This window comes from Parus major, chromosome 4 (genome assembly GCF_001522545.3).
Source record: "Parus major isolate Abel chromosome 4, Parus_major1.1, whole genome shotgun sequence".
NCBI lineage: Eukaryota > Metazoa > Chordata > Aves > Passeriformes > Paridae > Parus > Parus major.
The window spans coordinates 63,614,059-63,637,757 of NC_031771.1; the positions used below are offsets into that span (position 1 = coordinate 63,614,059).

Here is a 23,699-nt window from a genome sequence, read left to right on the forward strand (position 1 = left end):
TTTGATGTTTTTGGGCAAAGGCAGAGCCATCTAGAGGAACAGCCCGGCTATGGCGAGGCAGGGAAGGCAGTTTTCCTCACAGGCATGGGGTGCTGCCTTCGAGCTTCCCTTAGCTGATTTCTCTGCCTCCGACAAAGGAAGCGGGTTAGAAAATAATGCTGAATTAGCTCTAATAAAAATGCGTGTCCTCAGAAAACTCCAGCTTGCTTTACCAAATAATAAGGAATGTGAAACAAAAATAGCTTTAGAGAGGTTATTACATAGTTGGGATGGCATGGATATGCAAACCAACACTTAATTTAAAGAGTGGAGAGAATAAAGCTTTGATGGTATGATGGCTGTAAAAACATTTAATTTTCTTAATGCATTTATCCTGCAAGTAGCATGCAGGGTTGCCTCGAAACATCATCAGCTCTCAGTACAGACCTGTTGCTTCTCCCTTCTGCCAAGGCACGAGGAGAGCATGAAGAGATCCAGCACTCTGCCTCTGCTTTCTAAATGCTGCTTTTTTTCCAGAGACCTCTGGGAGATGTTTGCCTTGAAGAAATGCATTGGGGAGCTGGCAAGAGATGACGAAGCACAAAACTGAAATCAGTTTCAAGGTAAGAGTCTGAGGCTACTGTCCATCACTGGGAGCAGATTTAGCGCTGTGTTTCAGCAGCTTTGCTGGCTGTCTGAGTGGGCAGTGAGGTGTGCTGGGTAGAGGAGCCCGTGGCACCTCGAGTTGGGCTGAGCTGTAAGCCCAGTCAGCTGGGATTAAGTGCAAACCTCTCCAGCTAGCTGCCTTGGAGAGTGTTTCAGTGCTTCCCAAGTGCTGCAGGAGAGCAAGATCTTCCCCATCCTTGCCTGCTGCTGTCCCTGCTGTTGTCTTAGGTGCTGTGCCTGTCCTTGTCGTGCACACAGCAAGCACTTTTCCCCCTGCAGGAAGACACGGGCTGTGCCTGAGGCTCTGCTCCTCTGAACGTGTAGGTACAGGCTCCACTTTCCTGGTGTGGATCTCAGGTGTGTGTACAGCTGAACATGGAAACCCAAAAATGCTTCAGACCTGAGTACCCAGCCCAGCAGTGGGAACAGACACCTGCACCCACCTGGACCTCTCTCCTTTTCCTAAGGATGTTGAGCTCTAGGCACAGGGCATGTCTTGGGGAAACAGAACACAATAGCCCATATTGGCTTTACCAGGAGGATAGCAAAACCAGGATCCCTTCAATGGCTCCAGATTTCTGCAGGTTTGTTTTGTTTTGGCTGCATTTGCAATCCAAGTGTTGCTTTTTCCCCAGGGCTGGCAAGGAGCAAGGTGGTAACTCCATGGTCCACATTAAATCTGCTCAGTAAAAATTCTTTTATATCTTTCTCCAGAGTGATCAGTGAAATTGAGAATGAGTTCTTCATCCTCAGAGGCAAGATGGAAAAGTTATCTTTTCTCTTGAAGTACTCCAGTGGTTCCACACTCAAGAACAGTAAGGAATTTACTAAGAGCATCTCAAATTAAATTAAAGATCTAGTATCCCTCTCTTCCTCTCTTAGAGCCAATGATATTCCTCCCTATTAATATGGTATAAGAACATCTCTTTTTTTTTTTTCATTCAACCCCTGATTTGTCCTGCAAATGGCTAACAGAGAATATTTGATGGTGTGTGATAGATGTTTCACTGCTGTAAATTTGGGAAAGGTGTTCTGTGTACGTGTACACAGGTTAAAGTCATTTTTATCCCTTACCTAAGGAGAATAATATATATTCCTCCCTCTCTGTATCTAGTCATCTACTAGACTGAAGTTCTGGTGATCTAACTTTGCCACCTTATGATAAGATCAGAGGTTTTCAAACCTTCTCTTGATTTTTCAGACTCTATGATGTGTCCTGGGCAGCTGTCCTCATCCCACGATGTTCAGGCTACCAACAACAGGCTTGGTTTGGTTTTGAGTTCACGGTCTCTGTTAAACTCTGCAGGCTGCAAACTGAGGGTGAACATTTTGGATTATTTATATTAATATTTTCTCAGTGCAATTCCACACTGTTGAGTGTCATGGAGCCCTTGGACCTGGCCACAAAGCAAGGAAGAAATCATAGTTCATCACAAGTTGTAGCTGCTGCAGCACTTCAGGCTGCTGGGAGCAAACACCCTGGCTGAAAGGAGCAGTGTCTGCTCTGTGTCCCCTTCTCGCTGTTTCTTTACGGCTGCTGTGCTCACCCAACTTTCTGTGGCTGACTGGGGCACTAATCCGGTTTGAGAACACCCTCTTCCCAATCCTTTTTTTCCCCCTTTTTCCTTATCCCCTCAGGTTAGCTTTAGCTTTAGCCTAGCCCCTTCCTGAGTGAGAGCTTGTTAGCGACTGATTAGCCGAAGTTTTGATAAAAGCTTCATTGTTTGTAACCCCTGTAAACTACCCGGAGCTGTGCTCCTAATAAAAGTGGGATTAAATAGACACCTTGGGAGTGAGACAGTTGCAAGTGGGAATTCCAGAGTTTTGAAGGACTCAGGGATGTGGCCAGGCTTCAGTAACTCTGTGTATCTGAAGTGATTTTACCAAAACTGGGAAGGAAGCCTGACTTTAGTGGTTTGGGGTGAAAAGGAACCTGGTGGGAGACAGAAGGAAGTCACCTGTTTGTGGATGGATTAAGCACACGCTCCAGGGGTTTGGAAACACGTTTGCAGAAGTTCTCAGCACCCTGCATTCCTCCAGCCTCTCCTCAGGCTTAAGATTCATAAAAAGTATTTTAAAATCCTCACTCTGATCACACGAATTTAACCCTTCCTCATTTTATTTTTGCAATGGTAAAAAAAGTCCACTTGGCAGTGAGGTGTGCCTGACTTGGTTCTATTGGGTTGTGTCTTTTCTGGGAGGAATGTTGAGCAAGGGGATTCTTCCCTCCTGCCTAAAGCAAGAAATTGACCTGGGCTGAAATAAAGGATCTCTGTGCTTTTAAAATGTTTTTTTGTGTGTAATGGGATATTTAAAATAGAGCTTGGGCTGGTTATTCTATAGTGATGACTCCTATAGGGTAAGGTAAAGGCCAAAGTCTTTTGGTCCTAATTCATCTGAATAAGCCACCTCCACTCTGGATAGAGTAATAGAAACAGAAAAACATAAATTTATGGTCAGCTAAGGTAAAAATAATCAAAACTATTAGTAGATAAAGGCGGTGGCTGCCATCACCACCACCACAAGGAAACAGAGGAGTATTAAATTAGTAATTCTTTCTCATGTTTGTCTGGAGTAGAAAAAATCAGATAGTGTGTTAGTTTCAGGTGCTGGCAAAAGAGCATTTTGGGCTCTGTTGATAACTAGGGGTTATGTTAAATAGCAACCACAAAAATGAAATATTTTATGATCAGCCAGTCCTGGTAATTCACAGCCAAGGGTTTCAGAACACTCTGAACCAGGAACATATTGTGTGGGCCATTAATGCTGGCTTTTCATTTTGGGACACTGGGAGGATTTTAGAGCATTAAGAGAGCTGATATTGGCTCATTATTTAAAGGCTTTGGGCAAATGATTTAGTGATGTTCAGACTTTCAGCCCTTCACTGTTAAAGGAAAGAAATATATGGGTGCATCTCCTAATTAATGATTAATTTCCTTCTTGAAGGAAGGCAATGAAACTCATGCCAATGAGTGTGTGTAGACAGAAAATAGACCTTGTCAAATTAATTTGCTGTTCTCCAGCAAGAGGGAGCAACTCTTGATGTAACTGATTTCTAAAAGTGTTTGATTAGTTCAGTCTTGGAGGTGAATTTTACAAACTGGTATAAAATCACCATGGTGCAAATTAAGTGGTTGAACCATTATTATGGTTCATAATAACCATATATGAATTAAGTAATGTGAATTAAGTCATATATTAACCATATATGAATTAACCATTCATAAGAAACCATATTATTAAGTGGATCTTGGTTAAACCAAGATCTCAGAATTTCAATGTGAAAAATTAATCCTTGAGTATTTTCTCAGGGAAATTTGGTGGAAATTGGTTCATTATTCTGTTTCTGTCATCGTTTTAGGGGGAAAATAAAGGATCCTTGTCTTCCAAATGTGAAGGAGTCTAAAATTGAGGCTATGGAGTGTTAAATAAAGAAGAGAGCAATTCACTGACACAGAGCTATCTCTGCTTGGGAATGGGGGGCAAATGGGCAGTGTGTCTTTTAATATGGAAATGCAAAAGGACACATTTAGGAAAAAAAACTTCTATTGAAGAGATGATGGAGTCTGTATCAAAAATTAATAATTTTTTAAAAGGCTATTGTGGTTCTTGAGAACAATCAGCTGTTCCTTGTGCTTTTGTGGTGAATGAGGCACACAAATGAGAAATTATAACAACTCCATATTGATGCTATATTAAATTGTAATGGCACCTATAAAATCATGAGTAGCAGGGTAAAATAACAGGGATGAAGTTGTTTATTATTCAGTTAAATACAATATAAATACCCTATGGGATTTAAACTAAAACTGGGACCATGTTTGTGAGCAGATACCACCACTCTGTGCAGCTATGCCTTGAAGCTTCTCAAGGAACTCTCTTTAATTACTTACAGGAAGGGAATATTATGGGTGATTTGTTTGTAGTCTGTAAATATCTGTGCAAGAGCTGGAGCTTAAGGATAAAGGACAAAGAGCAGAAATCAGGGGCCAGAACTGAAGCAGGACAGACTAGTGGCTCAATTCAGCTGGTCACACAGAGAGAGCTGACAACAATGACACTATAAAGGCTACTGTAAAGAAACATTTTGAACTCTGTTCACTCTTCTTGGCTATCTGGTGTCTCCAGCTTGGTCTGTGTCTGATGAGGGGAAGTGGTCCAGCAAAAGGCTTGCTGCTAAATGGGAGCTTTGGCCAGCAGAAGCAGGAGTCTGAGACTGGTTTGGGTAAAGTCTCACTGCTAATGAGCCAGTTAAATATGTTCCAGCATAACCTTGTGTCAATCAGGTGGACAGGCAAGGGAGTGACACCGCATGGAAAATCCTTGTTTTAAGGCAGTGATGCAAAACACAAGAGAGGCATCAGCAGGAATCAAAAAACCAAACCTGGTAAACTCGAGATTTGTCACCTTAGAGAAATCAGCCCTTCTGTTCAGGGCTGTGGAGCAGGTTCCCTGAGGCTCACATCTCTATGGCTCCTGTGGCTGATGCAGAGGAAGAACTTCCTTGATTGAAGAATTTCAGGTAATTTTGCTACCAGTCAAGGCGTGCCTAAGCCTGAGCTTGGGAGTGAACCACTCATGTCAGTGACTGTCATTTGTGACTGACTGGCACGTGCAAAAACTGGCAAAGGCAATACTAACCGGGACAGATATGGCAAGGGCCTGCAGGCTCTCATGAGGCTCTAGAGACTCTCTGTAAGCAAAAAGAAGTGCAAGTGCAAAAACTAAACAGTCAACAGAGCTGAAAAGCTCTGATTGGCACATAGGAAGACAAAAATTAGCAAGGAGAGGAAGAGCAAGACCTGGGTTTTCCCTGAGGTCTTCTGCATTAATGTTGAAGAAATCTCCCTGAGTTCAGAGAAGGACAGGCTGAAGAGATGGGGAAAATATTACCAGAGTTTTTAAAGATGAGCCATCAAGATATTTAGAGATTCTCAGAGTTTGGGAGATTATAATTCTTCAGAAGGAGGCTGACAAAAAGATCTTGGTAGCAAAGGTGCAAAGAAGACTGAGAGAATTGGAATTGTTTGGCCTGGAGAAAAGAAGGATCTGAGGTGACCCTATTGCAGCCTTTCAGCACTCGAAGAGAGCCTACAAGAAAGCTGGAGAAGGACTTTTTACATGGGCATGTCACGACAGGACAAGGGGGAATGGCTTTAAACTGACAGAAGACAGGTTTGGATTGGATATTAGGAAGAAATCTTTTGTGAGGGTGGTGAGGCTCTGGCACAGGTTGGCTGGAGAACCTGCCTCATCCCTGGAAGTGTTCAAGTCCAGGTTGGACAGGACTGACAACAATCAGGTCTAGTAGAAAATGTCCTTGCCCATGCTAGGGGTGTTGAAACCAGATGATCTTTAAGGTTTCTTCCAAAACAAACCATTCTATAATTCTATTAAAGGTCAGGAGACTGAAGAATTCTGAGGGGCTGAGAATGGATTGATGTGGCTGTGGCATGGATTACTGGCCCAACCAGGCACCTGTATGTTATCAGGAAAGAAAAGATCCCTTAAACAAGGAAAAGGGTTCCTAGCATGTGAGTTCCTACAAGGGACCTTTGAAACATTGTGTTTCCTGATCCCCAAGCAGATCCTCACCGTGCTCTTTGCCAGAGGAGCCAGATGGTAGATTCATTTCCACAAAGCAAGAGGGACAGTACAGCAAAACCAGTGCAAGAGGCTGATCCCTGGCAAGTTCAGAGATATCAAGAAGCACTTCATCTCTTCAGTTGCACAATTTCAAAAAGTCATTTGACCTGGCATGTTGCAATAGGTGTGTGGAGTGTCCTAGGGCTATATGATATGTGTAAGAAGCTGCTGAAGAACATTATGAAGAGGTGAGGTCAGCTGTGCTGGTCAAGAACAAGCTGAACAACTGGTTCAACACAATGACTGGTAGCAGACAGGGTGACTTGATAATTCACAGTAACTTCTGGAGCTGCCTGTAGAAAGCAAAGGATGGAGTTACAGTCACCAAAGACTTTGGGCAAAGGCAGATGATCACAACCCCGAAGATGATCACATCTGCAGCCAGATTGTTGTGTCCTGTGATGCATGATGCAGATCAAACACTGGCATGAGCCAGGCAAAGAGGCAAAGACCAGGAGGAAAGGGAGAAAGGATGAGAACTGCACGGACAGGCAGCAGCCGGGTGGACAAGCTGGACAGCCCCGTTTGTCTGAGACATTTTACCACACAGAGACCTGAAGGAGGATGTAGCTGGCACATGTGGGCAAAGATCAACTGAAACAGCCACAAAAATGCACAGAAAAATTATGGAAGAAGAAAATCAGGCTACTCAGTCCTTGTCCTTGCTTTGTGTGCAAAGAAATGAATGGTCAGGAAGGCAAAATAAAAAAAGGCAGCTGCTGTTTGCAATGAAGTGTCACCGATTTTGGGGGTGTGCCAGGACTGGGACAGTCAGCAGGAGCATGTGCAAAAAGTCATCTCCATGAGGAAGAGCTGACTGCTGCATGGATGGATAATCTCTTTGAGCATAGCCTGTTCTTTTTTCTGGTAAAGGGAAGAGGATTAAGATTCAGATGTTAACAGAAATGAGTTTATTGCTTTTCATTTGGATTTTTTGTTGTTAGTTGACAATTTTCTCGACAGAGGTGTGGACCCTTATGCCCTGCATTTGCACTGCCTCTAATATTTCCCCAGAAACCCTTTGGGTCCACAGTCTGTGGATGGAAGGGGTGGAGGACATAAAAAAAGGGAATCTGTACTTGCTGAGCACAGAGGAGCACTTGAGAATGACTTTTAACTGCCCTTTATGGTCATTAGTCTGTGGGACATAAAATAGAGGGCAAACGTCTCTGAAAATGGAGATGGCAAAGACAAGGGAACTGTGAGGGAAAAGAGACAGCAGATTTTTGCAGGCAGCAGTTCCAGTTCATCCACAAGCAATGAAGCCACTTTGAGTTTCCAAAAGTGGGACCTGTGTCACCAGGTCACTCTAAAGTGCCAGGCAGACAGCAAGCAACTCCAAGCGTGTGGAAGAGACAAAATCAAATTTCCACAATCTCCTCTTGACAAGGAGAGTGTAACCTGGCTCTTTACAAGTCAGGAGATTCCTGCAGACTGCTGAATTCACATCGCATAGCCCCAAAGTTTTGGATAGGATCCCTTAGAAAAAACAAAAAAAAATTGTTCAGGATGGAGAGAACCAGATGATTTAATCTGGGTTGTAGCAAGGGTGAGTGAGATAGAGGTGATTGAGCAGCATCAAAGGGTGACAATCAATTTGAATTTCCCCAGAAGTGATGTTGATGCCTGTGTTGCTTCTCCCCGTGCTTTTTCTTTAATTAAATACCGAATGTTCCATTAGTAGTTGGAATAACATGCTGTTCTAGGGGAAAAGAAAACCCAAGTAATCCCTTTATCTGCTAAAATAGATGATTTCTAGTAGATTAAACAATGGCCTTTCAGCTACCAGAGCATAGTTCAGGCCATAATTGAAGTCCTCTCCTTGGCCTCTCCTCGGTCCCGCGCAGCCAGCAGCCCGTGGAGCCCCATCATCAGAGATAACCCCAGTGACTCTTGTCTGCAGTCAGTGTTTCTCCAGATGAGGAGATTAGTCAGAGATAAAGCATATTACCTGAAAATAATAAGTGATTACAGTCCTGGACTGTCTCTCCACATTCATTTCATGCTGGTTAACCCTTGCAAAACTGGCTGCTGGTTGGGTTTAGGTCTTTAAAGAGGGGGGAGGGTGAAGGGTGGTTTCCAGTGCCTATGTGGAAAAGGATAAATTTCACCCTTTGTTGTCTGTTTCATTGTCTGGGTGGGGATTTCTGGGAATGGCCTGGCTGCAGCCCACAGTCTGTGGAGGAGTTGGAGCTGTGCCTTGTGAGGTTTTTGTGTGATGCCATCACCCCCTCATCCCCATGCTGGTCAGCTGTGAGCTGAGAGGACTTAAAAACTCCCTTGCAAGTCATCTTCCATTTCCCTGAAAGCAGCACAGGAGAGCACTGGATGCCCAGAACAAACTCAGTGGCTGTATTTCCCCTGCTGCATTGAGCAGCACCATGCCATGGGCCAGGCAGTGACCTGCAGCAGTCTGTGCTGTCCAGTTATTAGCAGGGACCAGGCATGTTTTGGGATTTACAGCACTCTCCCATCCCCAGGCATTGCTCAGAGGCTATAAACTTCTCCAGTGGGCAGTTTCCATGGGACCAGTCTGTTACTGGGAGTGCTGGCTGGGCTTGTGTGGATGTGAGCTCAGAACACACAACAGTCTCTGGTATTTTTTCAAGCATGGATGTAGATGCTCTGACTTGACAACACAAAACCATTTATAGCTTCTCTATTCAACAGCAAGAGATCCAGAGAAACACAAAAACCTTGCAAGGCTTTTATAGCAAATTCTCAACATGTCTAGAAGGAAAAAAAATACAATATAGCGGTTTTCTAAAAATTCAGGTTGGTTGCCTAGGGAGGATGGATAAAAAAAAAAGTAAAAGAAAAAAGTTGAAAAAATGCCTTGATATCTGCTTATGGGGCACTTTGTTGTTACCAATGCTGGGGGTGAGCTCCTGTGCTACAGAAAGTGTCCTAGTGGGAAGATAATTTCCTTGGGCTCACTTCAAATATTACAGAAGTCCTGACCCTGTTCAAATCACTGGGAGGTTTTTTTTTTGCACCATGGCCATTTCATTCATAAAAGGCTCCTTCCCAGCTCCTGTGCCATTACAGCATCCCCTGTCTGTCATCAGGCTGGTCTCCCTGAGCAAGGGGAGAGCAGGTTCATCCTTCTTCCTCTAAATGCTTCATCAGCCGCTCCCTTGAAAACTGTAAATAAAGGCCGCTGGGGATAGCTTTTCTGCTTGACCCCTCACCTGAAATGAAAATAAAGGTGACTGAATTTCATCCTGACGTGGAGCTCCTTCCCAGGCTGGCTTTTCCCGTGGCTGTTGACAGTTACCTGCCAAGCCCCATGGTTACCTTTGATTTTGCCGTAATGACATCTCCGTGCTTAGGATGGCTCTGGGACTGTAATCCCCTCTGCAGCCTTAACCAATTTATGGGGTAACCTGAGACCAGGCTCTCTCTTGCCCATGATTTTTCCACTTGTTAACACTCACTGAAGGCATCAACAAACTAAATGCAGAGGGTTTATTTTGTTGCATGCCCAGGGTTGGCGAATATCTGCATTCACACCTGATATGAATCTTGGCCTTCAGAAAGATGCTGCATGTTCTTGCCACATGAAAATGGCACAGTGTTTTATCTCCCCAAAGTGTGCTGCTAAAACAAATGCTTTGTTAACAAAAGCCAGGCAGTGCTCCAAGGAGCTGTTAAGAGCAGAAGCGAGGATTCAGCAAAGTGGGATTTATCCACAGTTTTGCCACAGATTTTCTGTGTGATCTGGAGCTTGCTTTGTCTCAAAGTGCTTAGTCCTTAAAATCCTTCCATTCAAAGTCCTGATTTGTCTCATGTGTTTAGACTGTAAGCTTTTTCAGGGACAGGGATTTTTTCTTTGCATAGCAGCTTTTATAAGAAGTCCCTGATCTTTAGGGAACCTACCTGTGCATGTGCAATAGTTTTAAAAGAGAAATCTCAACTTCATCACAGTGAATGATCCTGGCATTAGGGGAGGACACAAGTCCTGCTCCCTGCTCCCTGCCCTGTATTATTTGGTTTTTCTAAAGGAAATCTTAGGGCAGATGATTTACACGGCGACGGAAGTAGAAGGAGGATCCCTGGGGAAAGCAAACACTTGAGACTTCAAGGTGGGATGCCTTCGGTGGCACATTTCTCCACTGGCCATCTGATCCAGGAGGTGCCCGCTTCCTAAGCACAGATCAAAGACAAAAGGTGACTTCTGAAATGACATGCAGCCACCTCTTGCATTGCTTAAATTCTCTCCTCCTGCTTCTGTTTGATCTCACTTTACTTTTCCTGTCACTGGAAGCAGGTGTTTTCTTTATTCTCCCCGACAAGTTTAGATCAGCTGAACAGTTCTAATGGCTGCAGTGAGAGAATCCTCCAGTGGCACAGCCAGCCTAAACCTTGGAGCAGTCAATGGAAAAGCTCCTCTTCACTGCAGTCAGGTGTGGATGGGGTCTGGATGAGCAGATTTGGAGTGGTCATTGTCCTGCCAGACTTGCCTTTAAGAAGCAGATGTAGTTGTAATGCAAGGTGACACTCAAAGTAAGCCCAGGAGCTCCTCCAGGCCTGTGGCCCTGCAGCTGGAGGGCTTTCATGATGTGCTAAAGATGCACATTTCCTCGTTTTGTCTTATTAGCAAGGGCTCCTGCTTGTTACTCTGGGCTTTTAGCTCCATAAGGTGGCTCTGCTGACTGTGGTGAAAATGTCCAGCACAGACCATGAGATCTGATGAATGTGAGCACAAGTGACAGGCGTAAGTCAGACCAATGTCATATTGTAACCAGAGTTATATTAGATCAAGAGACTCCCCAGACTTGGGTCACTTGTATGTGCTGCTCTGAATTTTGTCTGTTTTTCCTGTATCTCCGTAAGGCTGCTCTGCTTTACTCATGTGAGCCCGTCTCTAATTTTAACCTGCTTCTTCCAAAGAGAAAGAGAAGCAGAATTTACCTAACAGGCAAGCTCTTAACAAAGCCTTGGATACCTGATACACATAATGGTCCCAGAGGCATGTTTACTTTGGACTGAGTGAGTGAGTGAAAACCATTTTGGAAGGACTTTTTCACCTCCAGCAACTTAACCTAACGAGGAGAAAAGTGATGTGGTTAAAGGGCTGTTTAAACAACGGCATTAGGGAGCAGATTTAGGCTCTCTGACAATACCTATATGTATTTGCCTTACACAGGTGCATAAATATGCCATGATTTATATCACAGGACACATTGCATAGGCAGTGATGAGATCTCAGCCATCCCTCTGCAGATGGATGATTTTTGGGGGATTATCAGGGACAAACAATTGATTGTTTTAGCAGGTTACAGCAGAATTGCCCAAAGATTTGGAACACCACGACTGAGTTCACCAGCTGCCTCTGTCTTCTGCACAGAGGAGTGTCTGTGCAACAAGGAGCTTGGCTTTGAGGGCTCAGTCCTGTAAATGTTTTAGGTGGCTGGAAGAGCAACAGGGGCCTCAGATTTTGGCTGAAGGATGCTGCTTATTTCTGCTCACAAGAAGTCATAAATGCACCAGCAATTTATGAGGAAAGCAGGAAAGAAGGATGAAATAAATAGCTCCATGGGAAATGTGCCCATGTTGGACTGCTGCACTGCCAGGAAAGTTCATGTTTTTACACCCAAATGGGTGGCTGACCTCCTGCTGACAGAATGGGCTGTCAACACTTGTCCCTTGAAGAAGAGCCCTCTCTTTGCACTTTGTCTCCTGGTGGTGATAACCTGAATGGAGATTCCCAGATTACACCCTGCCTCTTCCACGAGCTGGGGGTCCTGCTTACCCATCACTTCCCTCTTTCAACATCCTCATGGGGGCAATGAATCTTATTCCTGGCCCAAGGAGCACTTGTCAGGGGCTAGGCTGACAGGGAGGTATGTCCTCCTTGGCCATGTTTTTGTTCATGGAATTCTTAATAGCTGAGATGCTTCCCCAAAATCCTGCCAGTGCCCAGAGCGGTGCCTTGCACAAGGGCAGTACAGACCTGGAGTGAATTCTTGTGTTTCACAGGTGGAAAAAGACAGCAAAAATGGTAAATTAGGGCCAAACTGAGGTGAAATCTATCTCTGCATCATGTCCTATATGCAACTGCAGTCTTACTGAGACTATGAGATTGACTTTCCAGAGGCATGGAGGTACCTCTGACCTCAGGGGGAATGACCAGCAGGATGCCAGGAAGGATCTGCACAGGTCAGGTAACAAATCTCATTGTTTTACATCATAGGTGAGGTCCTAGACTCTAACTTAAAGTCTTCCTATTTGATTTTAATGGATCTGAGCTCAGCTATCACACATTTGGGCCTACTGGCAAATTCTCCCAAGTTGCTGCACAAACACATAAATATCTGCCTTTGAGTTTCTGGTCCTGGCTGATGTGTACTTTGCTTCTGTGCATGCATGTAGCACAATGTGGAGAGGCCAAAAGCACCAGCACCCTCTGAATACCTTCATGGATGTCTGGAGTTGTCATTGCCTTGAGAAACAGGGGCACTGGTGAATGGTTTGAGCTCCTGACTCTGGGAATCTGAGCCATCATCTCCCTTGAGTATTGTGAAAATAAACCAATTACTAATAGTAATTTCCTCCTGCAGCTGTTTGTTTGGTCTTCAGCACTATCTTCTCTCTCAGGGATGTACAGACAGCTACACAGAGAGCAGCCATGCAGGGCACAGCTTTCTCCATATCTGCATTAGCAAAGAGGAGGCAAGTTCTCTTGGAGGCAGAGGAAAGTGAGAGCTGTGAGTTTGGTTCTTATCCACTTCTAATTGGGATGATGCTGGCAACTATCAGCCCCATCTTTTGATATTTGGGAGGAAGAAATGAGAAACTGAACAGCAGTAGTGGGCTGCTCCTGCATAAACTATTCTGGCAAAATGCCTTTTAATTTCATGTGAGCTGTGCCTGCGAGAAGACGGAAGGATCAAGCTATCATCAAGAAAGAGTAGGATTTGGAGCCAGGTTTTGGAAATTTTCTCCTATCTCAGTAATGAATCAGACACCTTAGGTTAAATTCAGATCCTACTGAATAAGCATTTTCTTTTTTTGTGTTTACCAGGGCCAGAATTTCACCCCTAACTTCAAATATTCCCAAACACTGCTGTGCCTGCAGCTTGGAGCTGATTACCAATGTTACATCCTAAAACTGTATCTCATTTATATTATCCTTGTAGGACCTGATTTTGCTCCCCATTATGGGGGTTCCAATGCTGAGTTCCAAGATGATGGGAGTTTCTTGTTTTTACTCTGCTGTGTTATAGAATAGTGGTATTTTAAAAGTCATTCTTCTTAATTTTTATTATTCCTGGTAATTCTAGATTGCAGGCTTGGTTTCATTTACACCAGAAATAGGATCCATTTTCTCTGCTCTGGAAGGAAGACACTCTCAAGGGCTTACCGATATTTGTGTGTTTGACTTTAAGGCAGAAGTTTGTTCCTAATTAATTGAATAAGTGCTTTAATCCCTGGCCTGAGGGCTTCCCATAGAGCATTAGCTGTATTAAGAAGGAAATGGAGTGTAATCCCTTTAATATAAGCACAGGAGAACATGAGAGTTTCACATTTCTGGAAATAGTTTCCTTCCTTGTTGCGTTATTTATTCTAATATTAATTTGCATAAAATGCAGTGATGACAAAGGGCTTCTCCTCTTTTCTGACACCAGTGCAGAGCTGTCAGCAGCACACAGCCCGTGCAAGAGCATCCCTGGGCTGCAGTTGCACACTGGTAACAGTGTGCAGAGAGAAATAACTCATGGAATTCAGCTCGTTCCGACGGTGCCTGTGAACACAGGTCCGTGAGTGGCTCTCCTCCTGGAGCTGAGATCTCATCTTCCTGGCTCATCACCAGCACTCACTACTATTTGCATCGCTGTAGTGGCAGAAAATCTCATTTCTGAACCAATGGCTGCACTAGGCTCATGTGCAGCTACAGAAATTGGACCCTTGAATGAGATTCAGCTCACAAAACCTGGGTCTCTGGATTTATTTCAGCCCCAACTGTGTACCTGCATTGGTCACATGAATTGTCCTAAATGAGCCAGGAAGTCAGGAAGGATCAGCTCAGAGGGAGGTGTCCTCCCTCTGCACACCCAAAATTAGGCAACATTAGTCTTTTGGTGAAAAGCATTCAAACCCAGTCAAGGCTTGGTGTTTTTTAAAGACTAAATACTGCTCTGTGTATCCGGTGTGGTGTTCCTCTCTTACTCATGGGACAGAGGACTCCATTTGAGCATTCCCTAGTGCCTCATCAGAGGAAGGGAATGGCAGCATCTGAAGGGGACAGTTCAGGTGTCCTCAGCCACCCTCTAAGTGGAGATCCCTGCCTGCCCTAATTCTGCAGAGCTCCTCATCCTTCCATGCAGGGAGGGAAGGATGCTGTTTCCTTCTGCTCAGCACACTCACAGAGTATGTCCTTTTCTCCTCAGCTTCCCCACCTTTTGCTCACCTCTTTAGCAGGATTTATGGGAGGATGGGCTTCAAGTGCTCACAAAGGGCAGGCTTTGTCCCTCTCCTGGCCATGTGTCCCCAGCATGGCTGGCTGCAGCTGAAAAAGTGGGTAACAGCTCCCCAGCATGATTGTTGGGGTGCTTTTGCCTCCAAGGAACAACACCAACCCCCTCAGGCTCCCCTTCCTCCACCAAGGCCTCCAGGGTTCTGTGGTTCAGTGGTGTCACAATGGAGTTTTCCCTTGACCCTGGAAACAAAATGACCACACAGGCATTGTTGGATGCCATCACTGATGCTCCCTATTCCAGCAGGGAGTCACACCTGTTCACCCTCTGGGTGACTCTGGGGTTGCTGGTGCTGGGATGCCTCCATCTCATCCCTTCTGGGTTCCAACAGACTGCATCCCCTGAGGTGTCCATCTGTGTACATCCTGGTTGGGTATATTTTACTTTGTTGAAGTTGGCTGAAATCAGTCATAGTCTGCCAATTTGAGTATTTCAGCCCCATCGGAATCCCCTTCCTCCTGCCAGTAGCCAGCTTCAGGTCTCCAGTTCTCCTATCCCCTGAGGTGGGATGGAGGAGGAGAAGATCTGGTCTGCTGGTTTTTAACTGAGTGATTTTTCTCATCCAGGTTCTTGAGTCACCATGGATATAATGAGGGATGCAAAGCCTTGGAAGGTGAAGTACACACAGGACTCTCTTCCTCACTGGTGTTTCAGTAATGGGATTGGCTGGGTCTGCTGGTCTGGGAAGATAATAGGAACTGGTGAAAATGGAATTCTGCATCCTGGTCAAAGGCAAACACTGGTCTGGGAAGCCCAGAGGGGGAAAAGAATGAAATGTTAGAAAAAAAGGACTGAGAATATAAAAGATCTCCTTGCCCAAAGTGGGTGACTGTTGGCAAGGCACACAAAGCCCTCCCTCAGGTGCTGTGTGCTGCTGCAGTGTCCCTAATCATAGGGACATGGCAGTGCCTGGGCTGGCCAAGCCACCCCTGTGTGGTGGATGTGTTTGTGTAACAGTGGAGATCACAGTAACACCCAAAATCAGAGCTCACCTCCCCCAGGCCTTGCCATGCATTGATGAGTTATCACTTTCAATGTTTCAGCACAGAAACAGCTCTGGAGGCAGCCTGAAGGCTCATCCCACCAGCCTTCCTGGCTCCAGTGGTGCCCATGGTACCTGCTGAGGGACAAAACACACGGAGAGTGCTCTCTCCCTAAAATCCTCCCGATCTCCAGAAATTTGCACTGCAAGGATTTCTGATGTTGGAGCAGGTGTCTCTGGCTTTATACCCCCTGGCAGAGTTCTCCTCCGTAGTTTCTCCAATGGCTTTGCAGAATGAGTATTGACATTAGCCAGCTCTTTAAATATGTGATAAGCACATAGCAAATGCTACTGAAACACAAGATGGAAGCATGTGCTGATTTAACCTGAGTGACACTGGACCTCAGCAGATGATCAAAGTATTTCGGCAGCTCTGTATTAGTGCTCTGCCTGGGGCCATTTGGGCACTCAGAGGAGGTTTGAGGAAGGCAGGAGGAAGGTGTTTTTTGCAAAGGGAAATCCTGGGACAAGAAGAGCCCCAGAAACCATTGCCGAAAGATGTAGTGTAGGACCTTCCCAGCCACCCTGCTTGGGGCTTAACTGAGCAAGGAATTGCCCTGTTGGAGTGGCCCCAGGTGGCCCAGAAGAGCAGCTCATCCTCTCCCGAGCTATGAGAGAGCGTTTTGGGTTTGTATCACCACGTTAAAGGGCTTCCCCCGAGGCTTAGTGGCTTCCTTGTGTTTGCCTTCTGTCCCTTCCAGCTGCCCCCCGCGCTGGACAAGTACAAGAGCACGTATCGGAAGGACTTCGGCTGGCACGGCGATTATCACTCACCCACCCAGGCACACGTACCGGTACCGTGCTCTTTTCCTACCTTGGATGCCCAGCCCAAGGCGCCAGCCCCGCTCTGGGCCCGGCTGGGTTCGGGGATGGTGCCGCAGGGCTGAGGGAGCGGGCGCGGCCTGCGCTGCCCTGAGCCCCCGGCTGCTCCCACCAGGCCCAAATACCCTCGGCCTGTTCCCCGTCCCTCCTGCGGGAAAACCCCCCTTGCACCCTGCTAAAGCTGCTGTTGGGGAGCGATGCTAATTACGCTCATTAAGTCAGGGCACTACCGAGTGCTTGCTGAGACGGTGCCTGAGCCTCGGGCTCCGCTCGTTCCCCGTGCGGCTGGGATTAGACCCATCCCGGGACAGCCTTGCTTTTGGGATGGAGATGGCTCCTTGCCCTGACACGGGCTTGAGAAGACTTCTGTGGAGAAGCTGGGGTTGTTTTTTTTCTAATCTCCTTGCGGTGCAAGCGACCCCCTGAGCTATTTAATCTGATTTGCCTCGCTCCGCCTGCCCTGGTTTAATTGCTTGTGGCAGCGCGGTGGGGACAGCTGCGGTTTGCACTGGGCCACTGCGGAGAGGTGGTGGGGGGCATGTTCGGCTGCCGGAGTGCTTTGGGCTCGTACGCTCACGAGAGAGGGAAAAAAAGTTGAGGATGGGGAGGAAAAGGGGGAGGCAACAACAGAGAAATCATTGTGTGAGGGTGCCCGGCGGGGCAGAGGGGCTGTCGGCGGACACCGCTGCCATCCCCGCCCGGGCAGCAGCCTGGGGAGCCCTCTCCTCTCCCTCTTCCTCTCTTCTCACTCTTCCTCTTCCTCTCCTCTCCCGCTGCCAGCAGCCTTCATTAGCGCTGCTGCTCGGGGCTCCCGCTGTTCTCCGGGCTGGCCAGGGCTTCCCGGGCAGCCCCAGCCTGAGGTGGCTGCTCTGCTTCCAGGAGCCCGGCTGCCAGAGCAGGGTTTAACCCCTGCCTGCTGGAGCGCAGTTTTCAAGCCGTGCAGCTCAGTTTCTTTTTCTTTTCTCCTTTTCCTTTGTTTATTTCACTTAAATGTTATTTTTGAAAGGCTGCACGCTTTCTGTGGAGGTGCTTGTGTAGTTTGGGAGATGGGAAGGGAGGAAGCTGTGTCTGATTCTCTTGGGTTGCAGCTCCCTTTGGCTCCTTATTAATTCCCAAAGGCCTGCCAAAGAAAGCTGTCCCACTGGGGAGTGTGATGATGAGATACTCAGGAGGCTCAGGTTTCCCTCTTGGCCCTGATAGGATTTGTTCTTGTGTAAGTGGGTAAACCAACTGTGATATTTTTATCTGTGAAATTTTGGGCACTAACCTACTCCCAAGGGGAAGGGGAACTCCTTGGGTTAAGGAAGAAAGCACTGGCTGGTGCAGGGTCTCCTGGAGGCTCTTGTCCCTCTGGAGATACCTCAGGAGAAGCTCTGGCCATCCTCAGTGGGGAATCCCCCAGGCACAGGTAATTCCTGTAGGTCTGCAGCCTCTACCTTCCCTACTGTCAGCCTGGAAAAGGAAAAACATTAGGGGATTGCCCTGGGAACCCTGGAGTTTGAGGGACAAACAGAAACCCTCAGAGTTCCAAAACAACAACAGACAAACACTGTGAGGATGGTCCTTGCTGGCTTAGCAGCCTGGAAGAGCTCACAGCAAGAAAATCCCTTTCTGAGCCCCTTAAAAGCATCTGGAGCTGTGGTGTGCAGCTGTAGAGGCTGGAGGCAGCAGCCACACCAGAATCCCCTTTAGCTTTTCCCTGACATGAACCCTGGAGTTTTTCCCTCTCCCACTGCTTTTGCCAGGGCTCCCTCCCTCCCTGCCACTGCCCACCCAGGGCCCAGCACAGTCCCAAGCTGTTAAATGGGCAGACAGAGGAAGCTGTGCCAGTTCCTGTATGTCAGTGAGAGTCACAGAGCTGCTCTGTGGCCACTGTATCCCCAGGGACTCTGGGCTTTCTGTGGGCAAATTGACGATGCTTTAGCAGCTGCCCTCCCTAGCTGCTGCCTCTCCATTCACACGGGGCTTTTTTCTGCAGAAACCTTCATTCCCTCCTGTTCCAGAAGTATCCAAGTGCTACCTGCCAGAGTGCTACTCCTCTGACCTGACACCAGGACGGGTGGGGAAACTGGAGATTCTCGCTGAGCCTATGCACGACCTGTCTTGTTGCCCGTCCATTCCTCCTCTGTCAACTAGAACTGAAGGTAAGCCCTGATGGTGGCACTGCTGGTGAGCAGCCTGAGGGACTGTCTGCCTGGGCCTTTGCCAGCCCCCCAGCCCCTGGTCCCTGCTGGCTGGACACACATGGATGGCAGCATCCTGATGATGTCTTGGTGCTAGGCTGAGCCTGGCGAGGATTCACACATGGGCACAGCACCCTGTCACCACGAATATGCAGCTCCCAGGCCAGCTCAAAGCATGGGCAGAGGCAGCTGGGGTTTTAGAAACGTCTTGGTGTGTGAAGAGCCACTTCTAGCGAGGGTCTTTAAGGGTTTTATCTTCACAGCTCTGTTGGGATAGAGGGAGATGCAGTCAACCCCATGTTGTAGAATTACAGGGAGGGAAAAGGACTCTGGTTGGGTGTGAGGGGTTTGAGTGGTTCAAATGCCTTCTGCTAAGGGTGCCTGTCTGACAGCAAATTCAGCAAAGGTGCTGCTAGCCAGCCCGCAGCCACACCATCTAATAGCTTGGATTAAAATTCTCATGGAAGTCAGGAAAACAAAAGGATTGGTCACCAAATATCACTCAGCCACCCACAACCATCCTAAAACAGTGGGGGTTTTTCTCTGAGCTCCTACTTGAGCTCCTGCTTGAGAGTGAAGAGGGTGTAATTGCTGAGTAGTACCCTAGAACAAACAAGAGACATGGCCAGGGATGTTCTCCCTGTTCCCTGAGCTGATTTCTCCCAGTGTGGGATGCTTTCCCAGTCTGGATCCTTTCATTATCGGAGGGGAACAAAGACACTGCCATCTCCTGTAGCTTAATGCCACCCTGACAGAGAGGTGAAGTAAACTCTGGCAGGGTTTCTGCCTTCACTCAATAGGAGAGTCTGGACAAGCATCTCAGACAGATGTGTCTCCATATGGACACCACTTACACCTGAGGCCTTCAAAGATCTCCTTACCAAACCCATCTGAAGCTGTCATATGCTAATGACAAAAATCCTGTGGGCTTTTCTGTAGCAATGTATCAGAACAGCTTGGGCCGTGATGTGCTCCAGCCAAACTATATTTAGAGTTTATTATCAGACCCTCTGGAATTTCTCAAGGTTGCTGAGACATAAGCTATTCTAAAAATAAGAAAAAGAGGCTGAAAAACAAGAAAACAGGACCACAAGAGCCAGATAACAGAGGGCAGTGGAACACCTGGACTGTAACCAATCCTGTGCCCTGAGGGGTGTGTGCAGAGCGCGTGGACAGGATAGGGGCACCAATGAAAAGATGTGTGATCACGTGAACAGCAGTTTTAGAATGTATAAATAAGTGTATAATGTAAACAATAAAGGGTGTCTGCAAAATCATATTGGTTTGTTGGTCAGAGGTCCTGAGCTCCCACGCTTTTCCCTTCCTGCTCTGCTCCTGTCTGTCCCAGCAGTGCAGTTTTATCCCTCTCACACACAGACCTGCTGCAGAGGGTCTCCTTATGGCACTCCAGGGCAATGTGGAGACAGTGGGCTCCTTCCTCTTGCTTTGCACCAACACAAATCCTTCCCCAGCTTGTTCTCATGAGCTCCCAAAATTGATGCACCTCAGCAAAGCTCTGCTAAAGTTGACTGGGTCTCCCCTAATTTTTGCCAGATGGGACTTCAATTTACCCTATCCAAAGGGTAGGATTTGGGTGAGTAATTGATGGTGATTCCTGACTAATTCACTTCTCCTCCCATGTCTCAGAGGCGTTGGTATCGAAGGAACTGCCATCCACGGGCTTGGTCACCTACCAGCAATTCGCCCAGGATTTGTACCTGGAAGGGCTGCACAATGCTGATAAATACAAAACCAAGAACCGGAGCTCATCTGTTTTAATGAGAGGTCAGTGGAAGGAGGCTGTGGCAGCTGCTCCATGAGAATGACTGGTGGTCTTCAGCCTGTCTTTATGCTTTTTAATGTGATTCCAGAAGAGACTGAGGAGGGTAAAGTGAAAGTGAGTGACACAGAAAGGGTTCATAGATCCCCTGTAACCATCTGTCCATTGGTGGGGAGAAGCAGGGCAGAGAAAAACAGTTATCTTCTAGAAGAGGTTGGAGTGTTGTAAATGGTGTTTCTTTCACCCCACCTTCCAGACATCCCATCCCATGGACCACAGCCCTGCTCAATGTGGTCTCCCTGGAAATAATGTCATAAGGCAGGAATGCTGGGTTGCATTAACAGCCTGACATGGCCATGCACGTGTGAGACACCTGTAACCTCAGCCTCAGTGAAAACAACAGAAATACCAATGACTCATTGTAGGAATGTGTAATTTTTAAAATACCCAGAAAATCTGTCTACAGTGGGTGGCTCTTCTTAGTGTGTCTTCCCTGCATGTTTATCCCCAGTTAGATCTGATCAGAAGGACACACAGCAAGCTGTACACACACAGATAAGACATCTCTGGAGAGTCAGATGGGAGATGGTACCTCTTCAAACCAGCTCCCAGAGGGATTTTTGGGGAAGGTATCACAGCAGTTGTGATGATCCTCAATTAGGGGTTAAGTGAGCCATGAATCTCTTCCTTGGTTTAGTCCCTGGTGAATGGCAGGATGGAAAAGAAAACAGACAGTATGGGAAGATTTATACCAGGTGACAAGTCAGTATCCAGACAGGAAGATAACAAGATACCATTTCCACGTCTGCTTTGTGTGGCTTCCCTCACACAGGCTATAGAAAATAAGGGCTGAATAATCTCATCTAAATGACCTTATCTACACCAGGGAAGCAGTTCCTGCATTTTCCCTTGGTTAATCCTTTCATCATGGTAACTCCAACAGGAGTGCTGGAAGCACAAAGAGCCGATGGAGCTCAGGGGTAGGGGGAACACTCAGACTGTGCAATATAGGAGACAGAGATGCAAAAAAAAAAAAAAAAAAATTAAATTATTTGGACTCTCTTTCACTAGACTACTCTGACCTCGATTGGAAAAGTACCTACAAGCAAGATTTTGAGCACTGGAAAGGAGTCCGTGGTGCGCTTTACACAGAGGAGATAAGGCCTTCTCCCGTTTTCCCTGAAGATAACCGCTTCAATGAGTAAGGGGGAAATGGGGTGGGGAGCAAAGGGTGGCTGCTGGGAGTGGGGGACAGGGTAGGAGTAGGTCAGGGAGATTTTAGAGCTGCTTGGGAGTTGGAAGGCGTTTCCCAAGTGTATTTCTCCTTGTCCACGTTATGCAATGGGCCCAAAGAAATTCCCTTGGGGACAAATCCACTTCCAAAACCTGATCAGCCTTTTCTTGAAAAGTTTTGCAGCAGGTTTGAGAGGAGTGGGGAGACAACTTCTGGGACAGCCTCATCACAGTGGAAAGAAGATCTCCATGGGGCTGGGGCAGGAGGAATGTCTCATCATTTCCATGCCCAGGCTTCCCCTGGGAAAGGGCTCTCTCAAATCAAACAGGGCAGGAGCTGTTTGCAACGTGACTCATCTGCACACTGTGAACCAAACAGGCATAAACTGCTCCTGAGCTCTCATTTCTCACTGGAAAGGCAATTCTTCCCTGCTGCCTCATGCCCCCCACCTTCCTCTAACACAGATTTATTTCAGCTCTGCATTGCAGATTTTAATCTGTGATCCTGGAGTTATATTTGGGGTGGAGACTGTGCCTGTCTAACGGTTGGTCCAGGCGGGAGATTGATCCCGATGGCAGCTGTGTGTGTTGCAGCATCTGCCCTGTTCCTGATGGAGACAGGCTGTTCCCCCTCTCCCCCATCCCACCTGAATGTGCTTTTGTTTGCTCTACACACATTCCTGGCTGGGTGGTCAAGTGCAGAAGGGGAGGCAGGTCCCTTGTCCTGGTGCATGAAGCACAGGGTGGAAGTCCCCTCCTTATCCCCTTCTCCGTGTTCTCTGCAGGAGCCGCTGGGTTTCTGAGTATGCAGACAGCTACAGCATCTTCCTGAAGAGGCTGGACTGGTCATCTCCCATCTCTGCACAATGGCTGCCCTTTGGGAAGGATGCACGATGGACACCGCGATGGAGAGAGTCCACTCACTGAGTGGTGCTAGGGTGGCTGTGGTAATCACTGGGATCATCCATTTTGGCCCTGAGAGCTGGGGCAGTGGGAAAAATGTATAAACAGTTGTGGGACCTGGTCCAAACTACTGTGAGACCTGAGAGTTTGGCTGCTGGAGTGTTCTGAGTAGCAGCATTTGTCCCAGCTTTGTGTAGGAGGGTTAGGCAAGACCTTCAAAGGTCCCTTCCAACCAAAACCATTCTATGGTTCTGTGATTTTCTGGGCTCCTAGAAAGTGATTTTCCAGCCAGATCTAATTGGGAGAATATTTTTTACGGTAATGGTGGTCGGACACTGTTTGGAGACTGGCAAGGTGGGGCAGATGCATGGATGCTCATTGAGTGACAATGCTGGGTCTGAGGAGCCTCACCTAGGCTGGCCCTGTTGGACCAGGGCACCTACATTGTTCCACATTTTTTTGATTCCTTTTAGGATGTGTTACTTGTGTTGTTCTGTGATTACAGCTCTTTGGCCCTCCAAGCTGTGTGATGTTGTTCATCAGAGACCCTGAAAGCCTTGGAAACCTCATCTCTACCAAACCTACCACCATGTCTATCAGATGTGAAAAGTTTGCCAAAGACCTCCTTAAGTACAAATTATGATTAAAATCTCCCAAGAACCTCAGCTTTTATCATTGTCAGAAAAAGGTTTTTTTGCAGGGGGACAATGAAGGCTACAGAGCTAAAACCAGTCAGGCAGTTTCCATTTATGTACTTTAAAGAAAACTTGGTGATAAAACTTTGCCTCTCAGTGAGAAGTAGTGTGTGTTAAACAGCATTGTTAGTGTTAATTTACTCTATAAAACCTTGTGTACTTACAGGGAGGGAAATACCCATGTTATCCAGGGCAGCTGAGTGTCAGTCTTGCAGAGCTCCTTCCCCTCTACATTTAACAACTTATTCCAGGTTTTGACCATTAATTTCA

At 46.8% G+C, this 23,699-nt stretch overlaps 1 protein-coding gene across 3 annotated transcripts; it reads left to right on the forward strand.

The window, feature by feature from the left end:
* LOC107202639 lies at positions 1-23,399 on the forward strand. Of its 3 annotated transcripts, XM_033513869.1 has the most exons (9): positions 1-602; positions 1,360-1,460; positions 15,338-15,384; positions 16,515-16,607; positions 18,614-18,779; positions 20,466-20,603; positions 21,670-21,799; positions 22,617-22,778; positions 23,240-23,399. In XM_033513869.1, the coding sequence occupies exons 3-8, from the start codon at positions 15,352-15,354 to the stop codon at positions 22,756-22,758; spliced, it is 702 nt and encodes a 233-aa protein (XP_033369760.1). In that variant the 5' UTR covers positions 1-602; positions 1,360-1,460; positions 15,338-15,351; the 3' UTR covers positions 22,759-22,778; positions 23,240-23,399. The 3 variants fall into 3 exon arrangements, with proteins under 3 accessions (XP_033369760.1, XP_015479043.1, XP_015479042.1); XM_015623557.3 differs by having other exon boundaries at positions 22,617-23,399; XM_015623556.3 differs by lacking the exons at positions 1-602; positions 1,360-1,460 and adding an exon at positions 14,216-15,117 and having other exon boundaries at positions 22,617-23,399.
* Positions 23,400-23,699: the final 300 nt, after the last annotated feature.